Source organism: Tachysurus fulvidraco, chromosome 16 (assembly GCF_022655615.1).
Source record: "Tachysurus fulvidraco isolate hzauxx_2018 chromosome 16, HZAU_PFXX_2.0, whole genome shotgun sequence".
NCBI classification, from domain to species: Eukaryota; Metazoa; Chordata; class Actinopteri; order Siluriformes; family Bagridae; genus Tachysurus; species Tachysurus fulvidraco.
The window spans coordinates 8,946,307-8,968,041 of record NC_062533.1 but is presented as its reverse complement, the minus strand read 5'-3'; the positions used below and the strand labels follow the sequence as shown (position 1 = coordinate 8,968,041).

The 21,735-nt window shown below is 39.8% G+C and overlaps 2 protein-coding genes across 6 annotated transcripts in view; one reads left to right on the top strand and one right to left on the bottom strand.

Moving 5' to 3' along the window:
- LOC113644362 (kelch-like protein 29) overlaps positions 1–17,181 on the top strand; it is a 177,633-nt gene extending 160,452 nt beyond the window's left edge. For both annotated transcript variants that reach the window (XM_027149140.2, XM_047801872.1), the window contains 3 exons: positions 11,054–11,247; positions 15,046–15,190; positions 16,075–17,181. In XM_027149140.2, coding sequence (XP_027004941.1) covers positions 11,054–11,247; positions 15,046–15,190; positions 16,075–16,258 — 523 coding nt within the window. In that variant the 3' untranslated portion in view covers positions 16,259–17,181. The remainder of the gene's footprint in view (positions 1–11,053; positions 11,248–15,045; positions 15,191–16,074) is intronic.
- Positions 17,182–17,435: 254 nt separating this feature from the next.
- Positions 17,436–21,735, bottom strand: part of atad2b (ATPase family AAA domain containing 2B) — a 57,577-nt gene continuing 53,277 nt past the window's right edge. For all 4 annotated transcript variants that reach the window (XM_027149137.2, XM_027149135.2, XM_027149136.2 and 1 more), the window contains one exon: positions 17,436–20,868. In XM_027149137.2, the coding sequence (XP_027004938.2) occupies positions 20,827–20,868 (42 nt within the window). In that variant the 3' untranslated portion in view covers positions 17,436–20,826. The remainder of the gene's footprint in view (positions 20,869–21,735) is intronic.

The window sequence follows — 21,735 nt, the reverse complement described above, 5'->3', positions numbered from 1 at the left end:
TCAGAAGTTGATCTGGATGAGCAGAGTTGAGAGACGGGGAAGTCCGATATCTGGACTAGTTGAAGTATTAAAGCGCCACTTCAACAGTCTCTTACAGCAGAGAATGAACTTAAATCCCATTGGCACAGCTAACAGCAGGTAGTCAAACTGCATTGTGGGTAATGTAGGAAACGGGTTCAAAGTGAATAAGGAATTTTAATATAAAAAACAATGATAATAGATCACATTAATTCTAAATATTGATATGCATTTCTTTTATTCTTTTATCCTTGAAAAAATGACTTTCCTGTAGACTGAGCTGCGTGTACACTAGAGTCGGAAGTGTACTGTGTTTTTCAGTTTGTTTGTTTTTTGTTGTTTTTTTTGTTTTGTCTGGACTGGTCCCAGAAAACAGTTTTATCTTCTGCCTTATTTTTGTTTCTGAACCTTCGCTTCACTGTCCTTCTATTGAGCTGATGTGTTTTCTTTTTTTTTTTTTATGTCTTGTGGGTTTTTCTGGCTGTGGAAGACAAACACCACAGTGTTTCACCCTACTTTAAATATGCTGACTTTATCAGAAATGTTTCAAACATGCCTGCAGCAGCTGAACTTTTAGGACTCCAGAAAAAAGAGAGAGAGAGAGAGAGAGAGAGAGAGAGAGAGAGAGAGAGAGAGAGAGAGAGAGAGAGAGAGAGAGAGAGAGAGAGAGAGAGAGAAATGTTTTAACACTCAAGGGAGAACTCTTAAAGAATGTTTGGTGAAAACCCATCCCAGCAGGTAGGTATTATAATTGTCTCTCAGGGTGTCCTTTACTCAGAGCATGGCTCCATTGAACTTGTGTCTCAAATATACAGTGAAGCTAAAGTCTATTAGACACAAGTGTAGTGTGACTAATTAGCACCGGGCACAGGAAAGCTTCAAAGAGACTGTTTGCTCTGGTCTGGGTTCAGATGTTTCAGATGGTGCTTTCAGGAAAATGAGAGCCCCTCACCTCCCCCTTGTTTCCTTTAGTGAAACAGAATCTGCACTGCCATGAGTTTACTTTCCCTAGGAAGAAATGTTTTGACACTAATCCTAAGTGCATTGTCCTCTAACCCAAAAAAGCTGTCAAACCTGTCAGTGGTCCCATCTGACACACACACACACACACATTCTGGTGGTATCTTCTGACACACAAATGCAATATGGTCACAATAAACTTAAACCTCAATCCTGTCTTAAATCTCATCACTCCACTATTGCTTTTCTGAAGACAATGGACCACTAAAGAGAACCCCTTTTCCAGCCCTGCCGATTTTCATCATTAGTGTGTGTGTGTGTGTGCTGTGAGGGTGGAGGTGAATGGGAGTGGTGGGTTAGTGCTGTCACAACTCTGTGGACACTGTTACAATCATGAAGAAGCGATCTTCTGTGCACCATGCTGTGCTAATCCAGCACTTGGTAGGATTAGCAAAGCTTCAAAATTCTATCACCCGCTGTGCTTCTCCTCTGTCTCCTGCTGTTTAACCCCCATAGCCTGCCTCTCCACCCACATTCCCACCAGCAGGGAAAATTGGAATGATGAAGAGACGGACCCTTGGTGAAAGCCCTCACTAATTTTAGATCTTCCCTTCAGCCTTTCGTCTGTTCTGCTCACCAGGCCATCTGTATATTCAGATCTAAGAGCAAAGCTGTCTCACTGTTGTCTCAATCTCTCGATGCTGGCTGTATCTTACTCATTCCACCAAGCCTGGGGAGGAGAAGGCTCCATTTTTCTCATCCTTTCCAGTGATAGGCATATTTAGACCTGGTGGGAAGCTTACTGAGATATAGCTGTGAATGGCAGTCACTTTTCCACAGCAGTTCAGTATTTCTCCAGAGCCCTAACAGTGCAGCTTGGGCAATGATGGGATTTGAACTTCAAGACTTCCAGGCCCTAGCTAAAGAAAATGTAAAAATGTGCTTTGCGTATGCTAAACATCACCAAACACAAGTCCTACGGTGTATTTCGGATATTCTGACACAGCATATACTTTTTCCAGCATCTATGGTTCAGCATTTTTTGACCCTTTGATATGTCAGTACAGCAAACATCCAAAAACGATGCATTAGCTTCTGCTTCTGCTGGCTCACATGGTTGGATGTTTAGTCAGTTTGAGGAGCTGCGACGCTGCCTCCCTGTCTTTTCTTACTTCTACTTGGCATGCATGGGTTTGAGAAAAAGCACGCTGAAGTTACTCCTGCATTCTCCCAAATACCATCAAACTGCGTGTAATTGCTTGAGTTGTTGGATCACTGGCAAGGAAAATAACATGGTGAAAATCCAGCATGACAGTGGCTTAAACATCTTCCAGAACTAACAACGTTAATCTGTGCAACAGGACAGAGATCACCGGTGTCTGGATCTGAGTGGGATCACTAGGAATCAGTTTACTATATGCAAAAAAAATGTGATTTTTTTTCCAGGCAAATCTGCATTGACAGACAGTTTGTTCAATATTAAAGGTTGAAGTATTCTTGAAGGTGTCACTCACTGGTCACTTTAATAGGAATCTTTACACCTGCTCGTTTATACAGTTAAGCACTCAGCTAATCATGTGGCAACATCTCAGTGCATAAAATCACGCAGATCTTCACAATGAACCTGAAGGGAATGGTAGCACAGTGTTCAGGATTCTAATGAATAAGAGGGTCAGTGTGTGCAAAACACACCACTGCCAAGCTTCTACCCCTGAGCCCTTAAGCAGGGGCGGTTCTAGACCTTTCTTAGGGTGACTTCAGCCCCCCTGTCAGTGATCTCAGCCACCCTAAAACTAAAAGTATAATTTTTTTATTTTCATAAATAAACAATAAAAATTACGTTAAAATGCAGGACATTGATGGGAACAAAGAACTATTTATCAGTTTGATCCAAGAGCGATTTTTTTACTTTGCTTTTACGCGCGTGCGTTATAGTCTGTCAGTAGTGCCCCATCAGCTGTCTGCTTTATTAGACCAGAGAAGCGCACAGCGTGCACGCACAGTCAGAGCTGGAGGCGTTTATCTATAATGTTAATCTGTGGAAAGACGCAAAGACGGCAACCAAAAGCAGTGAAATTTCACTATTCTTATTACCAGAGTTGTAGCACAAACAAAATATTAATGCAAACAATCAAATCAATACTAAATAAAAATAACATTTATTGATTTGGTCTTTGTCTTGTGAATATTTTTATATCAATGACTGCATTCATTGGACACACTGTTTGTACAGAATGCACACATACATGAACTGATTTGATTCAAGACTGGCATCATTACATCATGCATAACATTTTGGTGTCCACTTTTGCCATTTAATAATACCATAACTTTTGGCTTATAGTGTAGTCATATAATATATAATATAAAACTTTTAAATTCTCACTGATGGCTAAGCCCCCTCAAGATGAAATCCTAGAACCACCCCTGCCCTTAAGCAAAGCCTGTAACCCTCATCTGCTCAGTTAATATAAAATAAAGAAGTATGTAAGTTGGATAAGGTTGTCTGCCAGATGATACCAGACAGGTATTCTCATTGTACCCATCTGTCCCAAGGTTTGGAACGTTGCATATTCTGAGATAATTTTCTCCTCACTACCTTTAGCCCTCCTGTCAGCTAAAACCTCAGACTCATCTCATCAACAATGCATTTTCACCTGCGTAACAGCAGCTTACTGGATGATTTGTGGGTTTTTTGCAATATTCTTTGTAATCTCTTGCGTATGAACATCCCAGCAGATCAGCAGTTTCTAAAATATTAAAACAAACACAATTTTTTATGTGCAGCATCTGACTTGGACTTATACACTTTTGCTGATTTGGTTCTTTGATCCTGTTTTATAAAATAAGCTCATACTCACAGCTTTAAAAGTGAAAAATGTCTGCAGATTATAGTTAAACATCAGTTCAGCCAAATGTCTGTTCAGTTTTATCGTTTATGTTTTCACCACTGAGGCACCCCGGCCACCCACATACATTCTGTGGTAAAATTCTTTCACCAGAATGTTACATCCTTCAAACATTGGCAAGCCTTTTGCCTTTATTTATGTCTGTGATTTATGTATCTTTTTAAAATAGTCGATTAAAATGGTCATAAGACCAAACTGACAGAAGTGAAGCTCGCTCTGATGTCAGTGTTACTGATCTGACAGGACATATCCTGGCAGTGCCAGAGCAGGGTATTAGGTGGGGGCAGTAATGGATGTAGCAGGGAGGCTGCCTGAAATCAGTCAGATAAATGACTAGCTGATGCATCTGGAGATTTCTAGGCTTTACCACCAGGCATCTAATTTCTTTCTTTCTGTCTTTCTTTTTTCTTCTCTCTGGGACTTATGATAAACAAAGAGAAGCAGAGACACAAGGAGAGACAGAAGCTTGGAGGGAATTATATATTAGGTATATGTAAGGATTCATAATCAGCTCCTGCCTGTGATAGATGTCGAAAAAGCAAGATGGCCTTTCTGAAACGAGTGCAGATAGAAAGAGTCTCAGCAGGAGGACCCCAGGCTGCGAGATAGCTGACCTACATCTCTTAAAAGCCCGCCAGGGTGGCAGTGAGGCTCCAATATGTTAATAATACACCTCTACTCACTATTCCTCACATGTCGCTCTCCACACTCACACGGCCCTCACTCTTCATTCAGCTCCTTTATTCTGTTCATGAAGAAAAAGTAAGAGCCAGGCAGATGATAAAGTCTCATGTCCAGTTCCTCCTGGCTGTAGCCCTTCTCAGACTGAAGTTGAGTAATTAGTGTATGACCTACTGGGCTGTCGACGTGTACTGTCACTGTTTGTGTGTGAGGCACAAATCCAATTAAGACAGAGCACCGAGTTGCGTGCAGTTCTCCTGATGGAGGCTGAAGGTGCCCTTCACAGTGATGGAGTATGAGATGGTAGTTCATGAAAGGCTGAAGTGGCAAACCATATTACAAATGAGTTTATACACAAGATTATCTGACAAATCTGTGAGGATCGCTTTTACAGCTACTGTCTGAAGTAGATTAGGTAAAGGTGACTGAGCTGAAGGATGCAAGCTGTAATAGTTTAGCTGCTGGATTGCGTGACCCCACATGGAGACAGAAACACACACCCAGTAACATACACAGTGATTAGACAGAGGTCAAGCCTGTGTTTCTGAAACAGTCAAATGGCGTGTGGATGGACTCACTTCTGCTGATGAATGGAGGTGATGAAGGTGTCCAAGAACCACCTAATGTTCACAGACAGAGAGCATTTGACTGACAGAGCAAATGACCATCCATGTTTACTACCAACTGTTTTAAACTAAATCTCGAAAGCTTTTTGATTTCCAAATATCTTCATATAAAATAACTTGGGTAACCATATTTCTTTTTTTCTATCCTAACAGAGCCAGACTACAACTTTCATATTTCTAAACCAGAAAAGTCTAAAAATCTATATTATAAATCTAACCATCCACAAGCCATTATACAGGTAGTGCAAAATTCGGCAGCGAGAATACTTACTAGAACAAAGTTAAAAGATCACATTACTCCCGTTTTGGAGTCCTTGTGCTGGATCCCCGTTAGGTTTAGGGTTGATTTTAAGATTCTGATGCTTACCTACAAGGCCTTACTCATGTTAGCTCCTCAATATTTGGCTGATCTTTTAATTGCTTATATTCCATCTCGCGACCTTCATTCTTCTGAAACTGGTCTTTTAACTGTTCCTTTAACTCGTTTAAAATGGATGGGTGATAGGGCCTTCTCTTCACTCGCTCCAAAACTGTAATTCATTACCAACTGAGATAAGGCAAGCAACATCTCTTGGCACTTTTAAATCTCAGCTCAAAACTTATTTTTGTAGGGTAGCTTTTAATTTGACTAATTGTAATTTTACATAATCCTTATTTTATAGTCTATTTTTGTTGCTTTAATTTTAATCTTTATATTATGTGTGTATTTTTGTTGTTTTTATGTTGCTTTTATAGAGCGCTTTGAGATGTTCTTTTAAAGGTGCTATAGAAAATAAAGCTTATTATTATTATTATTATCATTATCATTATTATTATTATTTTTTATTTATTTTATTTTTTTTTTATTATGAAGCATCTGAAGCCATGATCATTTGATTCTTAAATCATTTTTTTTTTGTAATCCTGGAAAAACATGGATTGCATGCTGTTACACATTTATTCCGGCAACACAAACACAATCTAACATAACAAGAACATTAATGTGTGTGGGTTGGACTTCACCTATGAGATTTCCTCTGCAGACATTTCATATAATTAGCACTCATTATTTCATAGAAAAAAGCTGAATGTACAGCAGTGTATGTCACTAACGAGCAAGCCTCTGATTCCGCAGATACCTGGCTGAGACTCGAAAGAATTGCTTTATTAGACAGTGATAAAGCTGTTAGCTTGGCAGAAAGCAGCATGTCATAATTAAGATGTGTCAGTGTCATCCCACCACTGAGGCTTTTCACTTAGTAACAGCCTTTGTTCAAACTGGAGGTTATCAAGCAATGCACTTACTCATAGATTAAGAGAAAATTGGCACAGCTAAGCTAGACCTATTCCAAGAGAGCAGTTTTTTAATAGCAGAGTAATGACCAATTTCATCATACAATAAGACGACTTTATTTTTTTCTCTCTCTCTCTTCATAGATCCAACACTAATAGGCATAAGATTAATACACAAGCCTACTGTATATATGCTCCTCCACACTGAAACACAACAATCCAATAAACCATACAGTGATACACAAAACACATTTTAAAAGAAACAATACAGTTTTAATTGAATTTTATTCCGTTTGCAATCACACCTTGTTGCACATAGTGAACGAGGCTCCGTTCTGGCCACTCACAATATGGCTACGCAACTGAAGATCAATAAGCGAAGTCGATTTGAAGTGGCTTTTTAGTAAACAAGGACGTTTCACTTGACAGATCCATTTGCTATTGATTCCTCCCGTACTTGTTTGCTGTCCTTGCGTCACTCTCTCTCATCTTGGCTCCTCCCTCTGAGGAAGGAAATTTAGGGATGATCCCTCTGGTCCTTTTCTAGACAGGAAATAATATTGTGTAACTCGTTTATCGTCTACTTCATGTTTATCTTTATCTAATTTAGCAACTTGTAAAATATTGATGCGTTGTTCATTTAGGTCCATTTGTATGGAAAAGTATGGAAAATACCAAGAGGTCATCTTGAAGTTGTTGTTGTTGTCCTTTCTTTCTTTCTTTCTTTCTTTCTTCCTTCTTTGTCACCACATCGGACCATCTGTTCCACACGTATGATTTTGGTACAGGTTTAAGACTGGATGCCTTTTCTGAGGCAACCATCACATTTTATTTGGGCTTGGGACCAGCACTGAGAGTTAACCCCTCACTGGCTGGGTTGGTTCTCTACCCAGGAACTATGAGATTGTGAATCCTGCTGCTGGACCTTTAAGAGGCCATACTGAAGAAAATACCCAAAATAGGGCAGCTTCAGTATTTCTAATAATCCGATTCAGAGCTTTACAGATCGAGACACTGATTTACTTTTACACCATTTAGAGGAAGCTACTGTTTTATCTAGTTATCTTCCTGAAATACAATATTTAAAAAGATTATTTTAAATTTTATTATAAGTGGCAACAATTAGGGGATTCACACTGAGAACACACACCGGATAATAATACGTAGTTCAGTATTTTATCGTCATTCTACTGAAGACGTCCTGCTCAATGCTGGATATATACAGCGATGACATCATGTAGACTACAGAGGAACTGCTTTCACAGACACTGATTTTTGTTTGTGTGCTTCACTTTTTTGTGAGGCTGAATTTTTAGCTGTGGGGAGGTTCAGAGGTCAGTTGTGCAGGGAACTGCAGGATGACAGTCTAGATCTGGCCATCAGCTCTCTAAGGTGCACAACTATCTGAGACATGAACATCAAGCTAGATTCTTGCTAAACTTTCTCTATCTCGCTAAACTCTCCCTTGTCAGTTTAGGGAGAGATTATCTTGCATTTTAAATACACAGAACGATTCTATCTAAACCTCACTCACATCCTGCAATGCCTGGGGTGTGCCAAGCTAACATAAGCTTACACTAGAGAGTCTTTGACCAGCTTGTAGTGTTGATGGAGTGGACTTGGCAGCTCGAGCCAAAGATTTATGCAGAGAAACCATGCCAGACTCTGGCTCTGCCCCCATCTCACACACACATACACACACACACACACACACACACACCATCAACATATTGATTCCAGGCATCGCTGCGCATGAAAATACACTATTAGCTTGTTGAGCCTTTGGCATGAGTGGAGTGCCCGCTGTGACCTTCTCCACTCTCAATAGGCTGTTGTGTGGCTGCACCTGAGAGCTAGGTGAGATAACGCAGCATGTCAGCGGCCCAGGAAGTGGCGATAAGGTCAGAGAGGAACTCTGAAGTGCAGTCACACACACTCCATGAGATTTCAATGACTCAGAGCTCCATTTCCCTGCAGAACAAGCAGGATCACATGTTCTATTACCTCTGAGATACTGAACATAAGTCCATCACAGAGGCAGTCGCTATGCAGCGTACCACGACCACGTCACACCCTCCCTAGGGGCCAACACCGACGGAAACCACATCAGACCTAGCAGGCATTTACCTAGTGGTATTTTCTGACATTTGTAATTTGCTGAACATGTGTGCAGCTTTCCAGAAGCATCAGGCCATTCAATGCAAACACAAATGGCAACAAATCCCATGACTGAAGAATTGCCACTGGAATTAACTTGCTATAGGTATTCAGTGCAGTGTGTTATTCTCCTCTGCATGAGCTCATCATCATCTCCCAATGCCCCATGGGTTACCACCGTGGCCAATCACACGCTTCCCTCCGGCTCCCCGAGTGTGATTAAATTGGGTCTCAGTGGAGATTAGAATCTGGTAGGGGGTCTGAACCACATTGCAATAGCTGTCATAATTACAGAACGACCATGATGATACCATCAGAGAGCATAGCTTTCATCCTTGACTAGAATATTGTACTTCCCTGAAGGATAACATCACCATACACTCTGATACCATCATATGATTCACTCTTCCTGCCCTTTTACTTTATATCTTTCTTTCATACAAACTCTTTCTCTTTTATTTGCACAGGAGTCTGGAGTTCCTGTCATCAACATAACAATTTCAGTATTAATGTCTCATTGTATGGTGTAAAGTGCAGAAATGATGTTTCACTCCAGAACAAAGTATATCTGATAATGATGGGGAATGCTGTTATAAAAAATAATCAGCTGCTTTTTATAAAGTCTGCATTTATAGACAGATCTATACTTATGCACAGTTGTTCCTTACTTTAATGAATAAAGTTAACAACTTGCAACAAATCGCCCACTCCAGGTTTCTTTGATTTTCCACACCTTTCTATCTCTGATGCCGTGCATTCAGGTCTGCTCTTAAACCACCTTCAAATCATCTACAGACCCCTTCACACTTTAGCCTACCTGTACAAAGTTACACCTCAAATTGTTTATTGTTGATGGGAAAAGCTAGCTACACAAGTCCTTTGGATGGTAGTGCATTGATTCCACCAATATCATATTGCCTTTTTTTTTTTTTTTTTTTTTTTTAAAAAGCAATACATTTTCTTTCTTAACATTTTTTTTGTAAAGAAATCATGTGCGGCATGTGATAATGTTGTGGTTATGCGGTGGCTCAGGCATTTAATTCAAGTTCATTTAAAACACAAACTGAGAATTTGCCATTTAACTCATTTTGGAAACAAAATGCTCCTTTTATTTGGCAGATGCTTTTATCTAACCTACTGAAAAGTAAAGGGTCTTGGCACTGGCTCTCTAGTAGAAGACCTAATCTGTCAACCTTTCAGTCCCAAGCACAAAACCTAAATCATGAAAGCTTTTAGGAAAAAAAGACAGAATCAGAAACTAGATTACTGCTCTTGAATGATTCCCTGGCAGATAGTGGGTTAGACCATAATCAGCATCACTCCTCGTTATTGTTTCAGAGGTTTCATATTATAAAGTGATTACATTTCGACTTGATGTGTTCATAAACACAAAAATGTGCTCGTTAATATTCTCCTAGCTTCTGGCGCTTCCTGCTCCGATTCTGTTTCATAGCCCTCTTCTATTTATCTTCACCTGCAAATTTCTATTAATGCTGAGTCCATTAAGATGCCACACTGTCACAACCGTTTGTGAAGTTACTTACTAATAAGTGTGTGCTGTGTAATTGATTACATTTGCCTCATAATGGAGCTGATGCTCATCTGGTTCATTATTCAATATGTAAACCACTGCCTGTGCAGCCAAATCTCCTGTTAACAACCAAGCAAAACTTGGGAGTTTATTTGACATTCCTCTCAGTAGCAGTTAAAGGGCACATTATTCCCAAATGCAGGCTGAGCCATTTGTGCGACCTCCTCAGGTGCAGATGAATGAGCTCAGATAGCCTCGGACTGCTGCCTCAGGAACTTCAGCGTGCTGTTCACCTGTAGTAAGTGGACCGAGATTACAAGGAGTGAACAAATGACTCTGCTGGAAGTGGATTTATCTTAGGCAATTAAGGCAAGGATAAATACACGTATGCCATTATTCATAGGCTTACAAAAAGAACATACATTCTTATTCTGTATGCAAACCTGATTGAACAATATGGAAGCTTATAATGGCATTAAATGATCTCAGTGACATTTGTCCCACAGACTAATGACTATAGGTATGAGTAATTTCCAGTCTTCGCGAGTCATTACGAGCACTGATGCAGAGAAGCCCTGATTGCAGATACAGCAAAAAATAATATCCATATGGATGTGCTCTCAGGCAGGATGAGCCTTGACCCTGAGTGCTGTGCTGGGCTGCCCATAGATTTCGCTTTTAACAGGAATTGTGAGGAACTTGACTTTTAATGTTTAAGTGCTGAACAGGGTCAGGCAACTTTTCTTACTGTGGTCCATTGATACCACTTGACCTTAATTTCCTTAATGTTAGGGATCAATGTGATGAAAAGTATTGCTTCTTGAGCCTTGGCCTAAAATAACATAGCCTGGGCTCGCTTTAGAAATAACTAGCAAACATTTCCTTGATTTCCTCTCTAGGTATGACACCATCACTAACCAGTGGGAGACGGTGTCTCCACTGCCCAAACCAGTGCATTCAGCAGCAGCTACAGTCTGCGGAGGAAAGATCTACGTATTCGGAGGAGTGAACGAGGCCGGGCGATCAGCCGGGGTCTTACAGTCCTACGTACCCCAAACCAACACCTGGAGCTTCATCGAGTCCCCGATGATTGGTAAGACGACAAAGTTCTTGACCTTTGAGATCTATTGAAATGCTTTCTATACTGCTGGCAGCATGGCTCGGTTCAGGTGCATCAGGTTAGTCTTGCCGTTTGAAAATCATGAAAATGCCCGAGAAGAATTTCACCTGTTCTCGAGGTTTCCTGTGGGTACTCTGCTTTTCCCCCACATGGTAACAACATGCTGGTAGGTGCAGCTACGAGTCCCATCCATTGTGTATTCCCATTGTGTTTCCACTGGGTTGGAACACTTTTGATCCACTGCAACTCAAACACAACCGTTACTAAAAATAAAAAGAAAGGTGTTGGCTTTGTTTGTTGTTAAAGTTGAGCTACGGAAAATTCAGAATATCACAGAAGAACATTTTGAGAGCTTTGTAAAGAGAGTGTAGGAGGCTGTAGGAGTAGTGCTGTGCAAATGGTTCCTTTCTGTCTTTCTGTTTCAGTGTAAAGGGACAGGGCTTCATTATCACAACTAAGAAGCTGAGTGGACATTACATGTGGCTCAGGTGTGAGGAGAGATAATGTTAGGGGTTTTGACTGTGGAGGGTAGGAGTGTTGTTCAGGCATCGTCAGTCACCTATTTCTAGCTCTCTCTTTCTCTCTCTCTCTCTTTTGCTCAGAGTGAGTTGTCTGTCATATGGCTATAGGCTGGCCTGATTGGACAGAGTGAGTGATTTGTCTGGTGAAAATGAGTCCATGGCTGTTGCAGCCAGAGAGAGGAGCGTAATAGAGGGATTTTAGTGGTTCCTGCAGATTTTCAGCCATCGCTCCATCTCTCGCCCACACTCTTGCTTCCTCTTTTTCCTAACAACCGGATTGTGTGAAAGCAGGGCGGCAGAGGCAGAGATTTTCGAGTGTTGCGCCCGGAGTCATCTCAGAGACAGTGGAAGATTTTCAATATATCTTTATTCCAACCCCTGCAGCAGCAGGAGTGAATTGGCTTCTCAACAGTCCTTAACTGGCAAATGCATGCACATATTCACTGGCTGCTCCACCACCACAAGCACATAGATGTACTGTATAGATTTTTTCCCAGAATCCGGGACACATAATCCTGACATGATTATTTTTTTTAATCATAGATGCGCTAATCAAATGATACGCACAAACAGAATGTCACACACACAGAAAAACCAATATGCACACACATGGCCCCGCTGTGAACAGTTTCCTCGAACACTAATTTAGCAGGCATGCACCCCACTGACAGACAAGCTGTCATCTATGGCCACGTTGAGCAGCACAGGGGAGACGTGCTACTGGAAGCCTGGCACAGGAGCACTGGTCGAAAACAGTCACTTGTTCCAATCTCGCTGAATTGCTGTGCTTTTTCTGGGAGACAAACATTCACGCGGCTCACTCCAGACATTTTGATGAGTTACGCCCACTCAGGTAGCCATCTACTCCAGCATCTTCATTCCGTCTCAGACTCATCGCTGGATGTCAGCCTTCCAGTAGCTGCCCTGCATCAAAATATTCTCTAGACCTCTAAATTACCCATGAGGAGAAAACACCTTTTTTTTTCCTTTCAGTGTGCTAGAAAACAGATGCACACGTTAGATAGGATGCACTAAAGCTTCCACTTCGGATCTTTCATTTGCAAGAATCGACAGCTGTCAGTTTCCTGCCATCGTCATTTTACAGCCTGCTATTGCTTTGTATTTAATAGCCTCCTCTGCCGTTGTCCATTTCCCATCACAGCGAGCAGACTTACTTAATGGCAGTAGACAAATTCCACAAATTGGTGGCGTGAACTATAAACTTCTATCTTTATCTCCTGTTGAAAGACATGTTCCATGTTAGTGCTGGTGTTGACAGTCCTCTTGTTTGAAAGACCTTAAGTTGTCTTGCCAGAGGCAGAATCTCGCCATGAAAGAAGCAGCCGTAATCCCTTTGTGCGGCGGCTTTCAGGCTTCGAGTACACGGAGGCGAGCGTCAGCAGCAAGCACAGCCGATAGAATCACAGCCGGTTATAAAAGCGTTGGTCACGTAAACGGTGCAGCCGGTTATGAGGTTTGAGATAAGGACAGAGTATTTCATATTCCCCCGGGTGCTCAGGATGACAGTGCAGATACCTGTATGTGAGATAATGAGGCATACATAACGCTGTAGATTGTGAGGTGTGCAATGAGGCAAAAACAGCATTCATTGGGTTTAAAGTGAAGAACTGAACAGAACAGAAAGTGTGTCCCTGCATCTGGAACATCGCTTTTGCCCACAATGCAGCCGTGACACTGAATGACAACTGTTACAGGAGACAAGTTACAGTGACTTCAGCTCCTCAGTGCTGTGTGTGTAGTGCCACAGAGTGTGTGTTGTGTCCCCTGTCACTCATGTAGGAGTGGCAGGGCTTTTAATGAGATGCAGCTGGCAGCCAGCACTGAGGAAGCCTGGCGGAGCAACACAGCGCCCAGCTGACGCGTTTATGTTTCCACTATTAAACCCAGTGGCAGCTTTACAGATCCCTTCCGTGCATGGCTTCTAAAGCACTGGATGTGGGTGGAGGAGGCAAATAAATAAATAAATAAATAAATAAATAAATAAATAAATAAATAAACAAACAAACTTGACCATGGTCCTGTGAATTATTCATGTGTGTGATAAATTGGCCCAGCTGTAATCATTTGGGAGACAATTTTGCTGTCGGAAAGGCGAAGCTCAGTGATCGCATGTTCTACCTTCTACTTCTGGAAAACCTTCTGTTCACTCTGTGGGGAAATGTTTTTGGCTGTCAATCATCTGACCAGGCATTAACTTTTTTTTTTGTACTTTCGCCACTGTATGCTTGAAAAAAAATCATAGATTGAATAGTTGTTTTGAGGAAGTACCTGTTTGCACATCCTTTGTAGAAAGAGCAATAAGAAGATGGTATAAAGAGAAAATGGAAAGGAATAAAATAAAGGAAATGGGTGTGAGGGAGGAAATGGGAGGGGGGTATAGAAATGTATAGACATGAATTGTTAGGATATTAGAGGTTGAATCGGCCTGTTGTAGAAAAATCTGTCTTTTATGTGTAAATCAATTTTGTCCCACTATACTAATATGCAGCCATCTGAACAAAGCAGCACTGCAGATAGAAACAACAAAGTCCTGCAGTCAGTAATCCAGCTCATTAATTATCTGACAATTCATTGAAATCCAGCGAGAACACAACATGGAAGCATAATAAGTTTCATTTGATAGAAATTCACCTCAGACTCCAGAACAGCTCAATCTTAGAACAGTTACTGTATGCAACACATCACATCCTTTTACTGTTATTTCTATTCATTCTTCTTTTTTTTTATCATGCAAGCAGACAATTACAATATTTACAGAAGAGAAATTAGATGCAAAATACAAATACAAAGACCAACAGAACAAAATGCGTGTGCGTGTAACTGTAAGTGTAACTGGGTGTGGGAGAGGATATATATGAATGAAGGAGCATGTAGGGAAGTACAACAGAAATAATTTTATATATATATATATATATATATATATATATATATATATATACACACACACACACACACACATATATATATATATATATACACACATACATAAATCAAAGAGGAAAATATATTAATGTAAATAATAATAATTATAATGACAATAATAATGATGAAGACAGTAATAGTATCACACAAGACAAAAAAAATACAAAATAAATGTAACCAATTTTTTTTTTTTTTTTTTTTTAATTAAAAGAAAAGAAAACGATGTCATTGTAGCTCATGTGTATGACCAACTGCATCCAAGTAATCAATTCTCTACGCGCCGTTCTCTTTTCTCGGCTTTCTTTAGATAACAAGTACGCCCCTGCTGTGAGCCTCAACGGCTTCATCTTCATCCTGGGAGGAGCGTACGCCAGAGCCACCACCATCTACGACCCGGACAAGGGTAACATCAAAGCTGGACCCAACATGAACCATTCCAGGCAATTCTGCAGGTCTGCTCGCCTTTGTCTTGTTTTCCACAGCCCATATTTCTCATCTGGATAATTATCAGTTGTTGTTGAATTGTGTATTCTTGTGTGCACACACACACGAATCAACATGATAAGCTGGGCTTTATGTGGTTTCTGACTAATTCAAGGCTAGACAAACTCACACCAGAGCTGGTTTTATCTTTGTCAGAACTGTAATGAACGCAGAAATGATGCCGACGCTCCTACTCATAAGCTGCAGGTTACACAGTGGCACAATATAGTGTACAGTTAGAGAAAGAAATGTATTCCTTGCATCTGGTGTCACGCAGATGATGGATTCCTGTTTCCTCTCAAGGATTCTTCCTCATGAGATTCTTCCTCATCACCGTCATCTTACTCATTAGGGATAAATACAAGTTATCGTTTTAAACTTTATTTTTATGTTGTTTTATCGGATACAACATCCACTGGTAATATAACTTTAATTAGTCTAAATTCATTTTGATTCAATTTGATTTCAGTTGTAAAGACATTAGACACAAATGTTAAAAAAAAGAGCAAAGTTCAACAAGACCGAATAAAAATAACAGAAGACAAATAAAAGTGGACTTGAGCTGAAGTCGTGTGCAGCTTCTGCTGAAATAAAAAAACAAACGAGACAAAAAAGAAAAAAAAAACGAAATGCACAAATATTTCTGTGCTTTATAAACATGCTTTATATGTTCCACAGCCTACAAATCCCATGTGTGGTTCTTCACTTTCAGAGTCCAAACTTATGTCTCCTTATCATGTCTCACATTACTCTTGTTAGTAATGACACTACATTTATAGCTTAAACACACTACTGGACTCTGGAGTTAAAACAGTACTGAATAAAATCCCATTGTTTTTTTTTTTAAACTTAGCGCTGTTGTCCTGGACGGGAAAATATACACCACAGGAGGCATCGTGAGCAGCGAGGGACCAGCGCTAGGCAACATGGAGACCTTTGACCCCTGCACTAACACATGGACTCTCCTGCAGAATCTGCCATGCCCGCTCTTCAGACACGGCTGTGTGGTGATCAAGAAGTACATCCAGAGTGGCTGACAACTAGGGGGCGTGTATATACACACACACACACACACACACACACACACACACACACACACACACACACACACACACACACACACACCTCAATGCACTGCAGGGATCCGAATCGAAACACTACTCCCCAAACTCCAGCGTCTGTCCTGGGTGGAACGTAGCGGAGCTCCACATGTCTCAGTCTGGAAGGGAAGTGTAGAGTAGTGAACGTTCCTCATTCACGGCTACGGTGCCATATGAGTAATAAGCAAGCATTTTGACTACAACTAACTCACTCCAAAAACTTGTTTACTTTGACAAGACTTTTTTGTTGTTGTTTTTTTTTTCATATTCCCTTGATGTTTTTTTTTTTTTTCCCAAGTCATTTTTTCAACTAGAAAATGGAGCTTATGAAGAGATGCTGAAACAGTCGCGCTTCATCGGTTCTGCTACTTGGCTTATCAGGTCCACCGGACGAGCGTTACTCCATCGATTCAGAGGAATTGAGGATGAGATTCCAGGATATATCAGGATAAGGTAATGTAATAGTTTGGCTTGAGGGTAACTTCAGTGAAGCTCACATCTCCTCAAGACAGAATCATGGGTATAAGGTGGCACCAAGTGTCCAACAGTAAAAATGAGTTTTTCTCCTGAACACAGCCAAAGCACAATCTATTGATACGATTTGGACAAAGACACTGTATATTTTGTTCCTCCATTGTAACCTGAATCCAGCTGAAGCAGGCTGTGGATGGAGGAGTTGGGGGCTGAGAGTCCTGTATCATAGGGAAGGAAATATGTATATTTTAAAACTGAAGGTAATTCTGTATAAATGTTTTAAGACACTTCGATAGGTTGTGAAAAGAAAAATGACTGTAAATCTGTACCCAAAAGACCATTTACATGTTAATGATGAAACATAAAATGGATAAAAAAAATATATATATATTGTGTCCTGTTTTTACATTAAAAGAAATGTATTAAAAAATCAACAAACATTGTTCTATTAGTTCGCTCGGTCAGGTTCAATTGTTTTTCAGAAATATGAAAATATAAAAAAGGCAATAATACTAGTATAGTAAAACATACTTGACATGACTGATCACTAAGCTCTGATACATCTTCCCACCTCCGACCAAGAAGAAATGTAAGGAGATCCGTAACGTAATCAGGAAGCAATGACAAAGAAATGAAGGCGTTCACCAAACTGTACAATTTGCACCTTTTATTCAAGTATAATCACAGCAGTTTAAGAAATTACAGTAAATGTATTCATTTCAATAGGATTTCCACTAAAAGAATGCTTGGCTGGATATTAACAAGGTTTCAAACGAGTCTTTTACCAGCTTGGGAAAGACTCTGGCAATAGCAGAAATACAAACCCCCAAAACTAGATCAATAAATAAACAACAGACTACATATTAGAGGCAATTGTTATATCACTGAAAGAGGTTTATTTAAGAATGGGGAAAAAAAAGGAAAAATAAATCTGCATACCTCAACTACCCTCGCAATCATGTGAACAAACTGCATGTTGAACAACTGTGATTTTTTAATCAGGAAAACTGCAACAGGAGACGACTTGAAGCATGAGCTGAGACACAGATAAGTGCTGTGTATGTAGCTCTTCTTTAGGGGATGATGCAGGATCAGAACCAGATACACGACTATTCACTCAGTACCACTTGTTTAAGGCTCCAGTCAGGTGTCAGTATAGCATTCAGGCAGTATTGTAGTAGGCCAGGTTTTGGTCTAGCATCAGCACAGGTTTCTTTGAACAGAGATGTGACTAGACGACACTAAGCATCATGTGAAAGTGACACGAAGCACTAGTTTATCACCAGCACCGTTTTTGACTAATGCTTTAAACCCAACACACATATCACATCACAGACTCAGAAGAGTGCCATGTTTTTGTTGGGCTTTTCTTTTTTAACTGTATGTAGTCTGTTATATGGAGCACAAGCCAAACCAAGAGGATAAAGTGAGGTTTTATATGATATGAGCTTTTCCTGAACTATGTCCAAATCACTGTATCAGTGTTGGTCTTCTGTTAATCACTTTTTATATACATTTTTTAAATTCCCCAGTTTCTCTTAAAATCCATCTGATTTAAACTGTACCATTTCACTTATTATACATGTTTGTTGGCCAAGGGGCACCGTTTAGGACCAGTACAGTATCGCACCATAAATACTGAAAAGAAAACTGACAAAATGTAAGGAGGTGAACATGGGTAACATTTATATGTCCTCCAAGTCTTTCAATCTTTACAGAATTTGTGAAACCGACTAAAATATCAGGATCTCGGACCATGTGGTCAGCGTCACAGTACATACAGAATTACACAGAACGAGCTGATCATGTGCAGGAGATGCAAAGTAAGAGGTGATAAACACGAATAACACGAGCTGTACGACAGTCCCTTTACCACAAAGCCTAAAGCACCACCACCACCGTCATAATGGAATAAATAGATCATGAACATAGCAGAGACCTGAGACCAGTAAACCTCTCCATTTGTGCAACCCTGCTACAAAAATGTGCTACATCATGACATGGCTCCAACTTCAAAAACTGTAACAAATTTCCAATTTGCCCCCTTTTTAATCAATGGTGTACAAAAATATGAACAGACAGTCAATCACACCAATACTTATGTTAATAAATAAACAGGTACAGCGCGAGATAAATAGCTAAAAAAAAAAAAGCTGCTATTATGCAAGACATGAATAGAAACTGTAGTGAAGTAGACAATCAATATGGCTGCCATCACCAAGGTCCATAGGACAACAGACAAAAACATATAATACAAAATCTTGCTGAAATTAATGTGCTGTTTTTGTGTTGGCTCATCTGCAAAACTCAAACAACAACAACAACAAAAAAAGATTAGGAACCAAAAACCAAACAAAAGGATGGATCACTGCGACAGCCACAGGATGTGTTGCTCAGTACCTGGGCTTCAATGGGAAAATGTGCAGCCATGTTACAGATGTTGACAAATACTGTATGTCTTTGATAAACATGTTGTTTTAAATAATTTCTTTAACTGAGGTAGCCAGGGTTCTCCATCTCGCTGTAGTAGTCCAGAGTTAATTTCTCATTTTGCATGTTTTTAAAAGATTTGTATGTATAATTTCATAAACTTGAGATGAGTCATAACTTCAGAAACATTTATCTGCAAACTGAAGAAAGTTGTTGTTCAATCCTTTCAGAGAAAAGGCCTCGCAAATAAGCACACTAGGCCAAAACCCAACTAGAACCTAACTACTAAAAGAATAAGTAGCTACCAATTAAAGATTTTAATACAACTAAACCATTGACAAGAAGAAAAAAAGAAGAAGAAAAGAAAAAATTCAAAAAAATTTCATTAACACAATAGTAATGCTCCAATATACTGAACAAACCACTCTGGCTAAAATTGCCTTGTTCATCATTCATTATTGAACACAAATAATCGGAGCATTCACGTAACTCAAACTAAGAGGTAATAAAGAAAATTATACAAAAGAACTTAAGGTCATGGCATAACCAACTGGTGTCAGAACAATTGTCTTGAGGGTATAAATAAACTAGCGCAAACAAAAAGCAAAAGATTAGCAATTTGTTGTACAGTCTTACACGAAAAGGGTTGACAAGCCATCTGTTCCCCCAGAAGACAGAAATACATGTGGCCATGACAATATCAAATTTGAATGCTCATTGGCCAGGAAGAGATCAACTTTTAAGAGGCAGCCTATCTTTTGGGAAATATTCCTGGTGTATTAGATAGATATGTTACCGGTTTTTAAAAATGTACAAAAAAAAAAAAATTGTAAACTGGGTTTACTGCATCGTGGTGTTCGGATAATTCCACTGTAATAAAAGTAGCTATTTATTTGGGGGGTTTTATTTGATGGTGCTTCAGCTTTTCACTGGCCAGAGCACCATCATCGGGTAAAAAACGCTGCAATTCTGTCAGAAAACACACAGCAGTTTCACACTGCATACATTTAAATGCCCACTGGTTGGAGGTCACAGGGACACAATGCAGTATGATGATGTTCATAGAAATAGAAGAATGTAATTCATTTCCACAGTCAATAACATTCTGTCATGAACTCACGGCATTACAACGAATCCAAGGGGGCTTTTACAACTGCTGGTGAGAATCTGTGCCTGTGTGGTGGTGTGTGCCGTCTCTTCCTGGTCAATTGAGACCAAAGGGTTTAAGTGACATCACACAATCTTTTCCTTTTTTTTTCCTTTAAATATGTTTAGAATCCCCCCCCATCACATTATTTTAAAAGAAACTCAAGGAGCAGCAAATGGATAAACAATAGCACCTAGTAGCACCAAGAACGCCCATTAGAAATTGGCATATATGATTTGAAACCTATACGAGTCTTGACTTGTGTTTGGTTCTGTAGACTAGTTCTGTCCAGGTACCTGAGACAATAGCACCAAGGTTGCCACTGAAAGTCTTTCCAAGTCTCCTTTAACTCCATTTAATACCAAACCTGCTTGGCTCACTGTAGCAGCTTGGTTCTTGAAGTTGGTCTCCTTTTTGCATCACAGGAGTCTCTGATTACCATCAACTTGTTTCATCACAGGAATGTATTGAAATGCCGGACTTGCCTTTCCATCTCCTGAAAATTGGAAACGTGAGATATTAAAATCACAGGAATAGATAACAGTGAAGCTTCACTTTACTGAATAATAAGTGTGAGATCTACCTGTCTGGGTATTCATCTACCAAACTACTAGCAATGCAGCAGTGTTGGGTTTAAAGATAGAAATTGTTATATGTTTAATGAACAAGAGAATGAAAATAAGTAAATGCATCAATAATATAATACATTTATTAATCTATTAAACATTCATTAATTAATAATAAAAAAAGAGGATATCCATAATATCTGTGTACTGACATGATTTATGACAATATCTATAATAGGTGGCCATGTTGGATTCCTTTGACTTGCTATTCAATTCACTTTCACCTTTAACAACAGACATTATTCACAACGCAGGCTACAGAACTCCTCATATAGATTTAGATCCCTAGGGTCTTGGGATAAGCACAGGACAGGCTTTAAGATTGGAGCAGCAGTTATCACAAAGTGCACATCTACAGTATCCAGGTGAGACAATCCACTGAAGTAAGGCGAGTTTTGGGACGTGTGAGTCTTTATGATATCCACGTGGGACCGTTCACAGCAGCAGGCGGTGAGTCACAAGTGCAAAAAGAGCCGAAGCAGGAGCAAAAACGAATCATAATGAATCATACAATTGTTAGGCCAAATTATTTCCAGCCCTTTACTTTTGCTGAACATAAATGTCTGAATTCCTGCTGATTCCTGAGGGTTTAAAATTATTCTTTGACTAAGACTGACTTGAGCTGTTCATAAAGATATTTTTCTTCATAGTGTTAGAGAGATCAGTAAGGCCATCCTTAAAAATATTTTGGTTTGCGGTAACAGTAAAAAAAAAAAAAAAAAAAAAAAAAAAAAAGG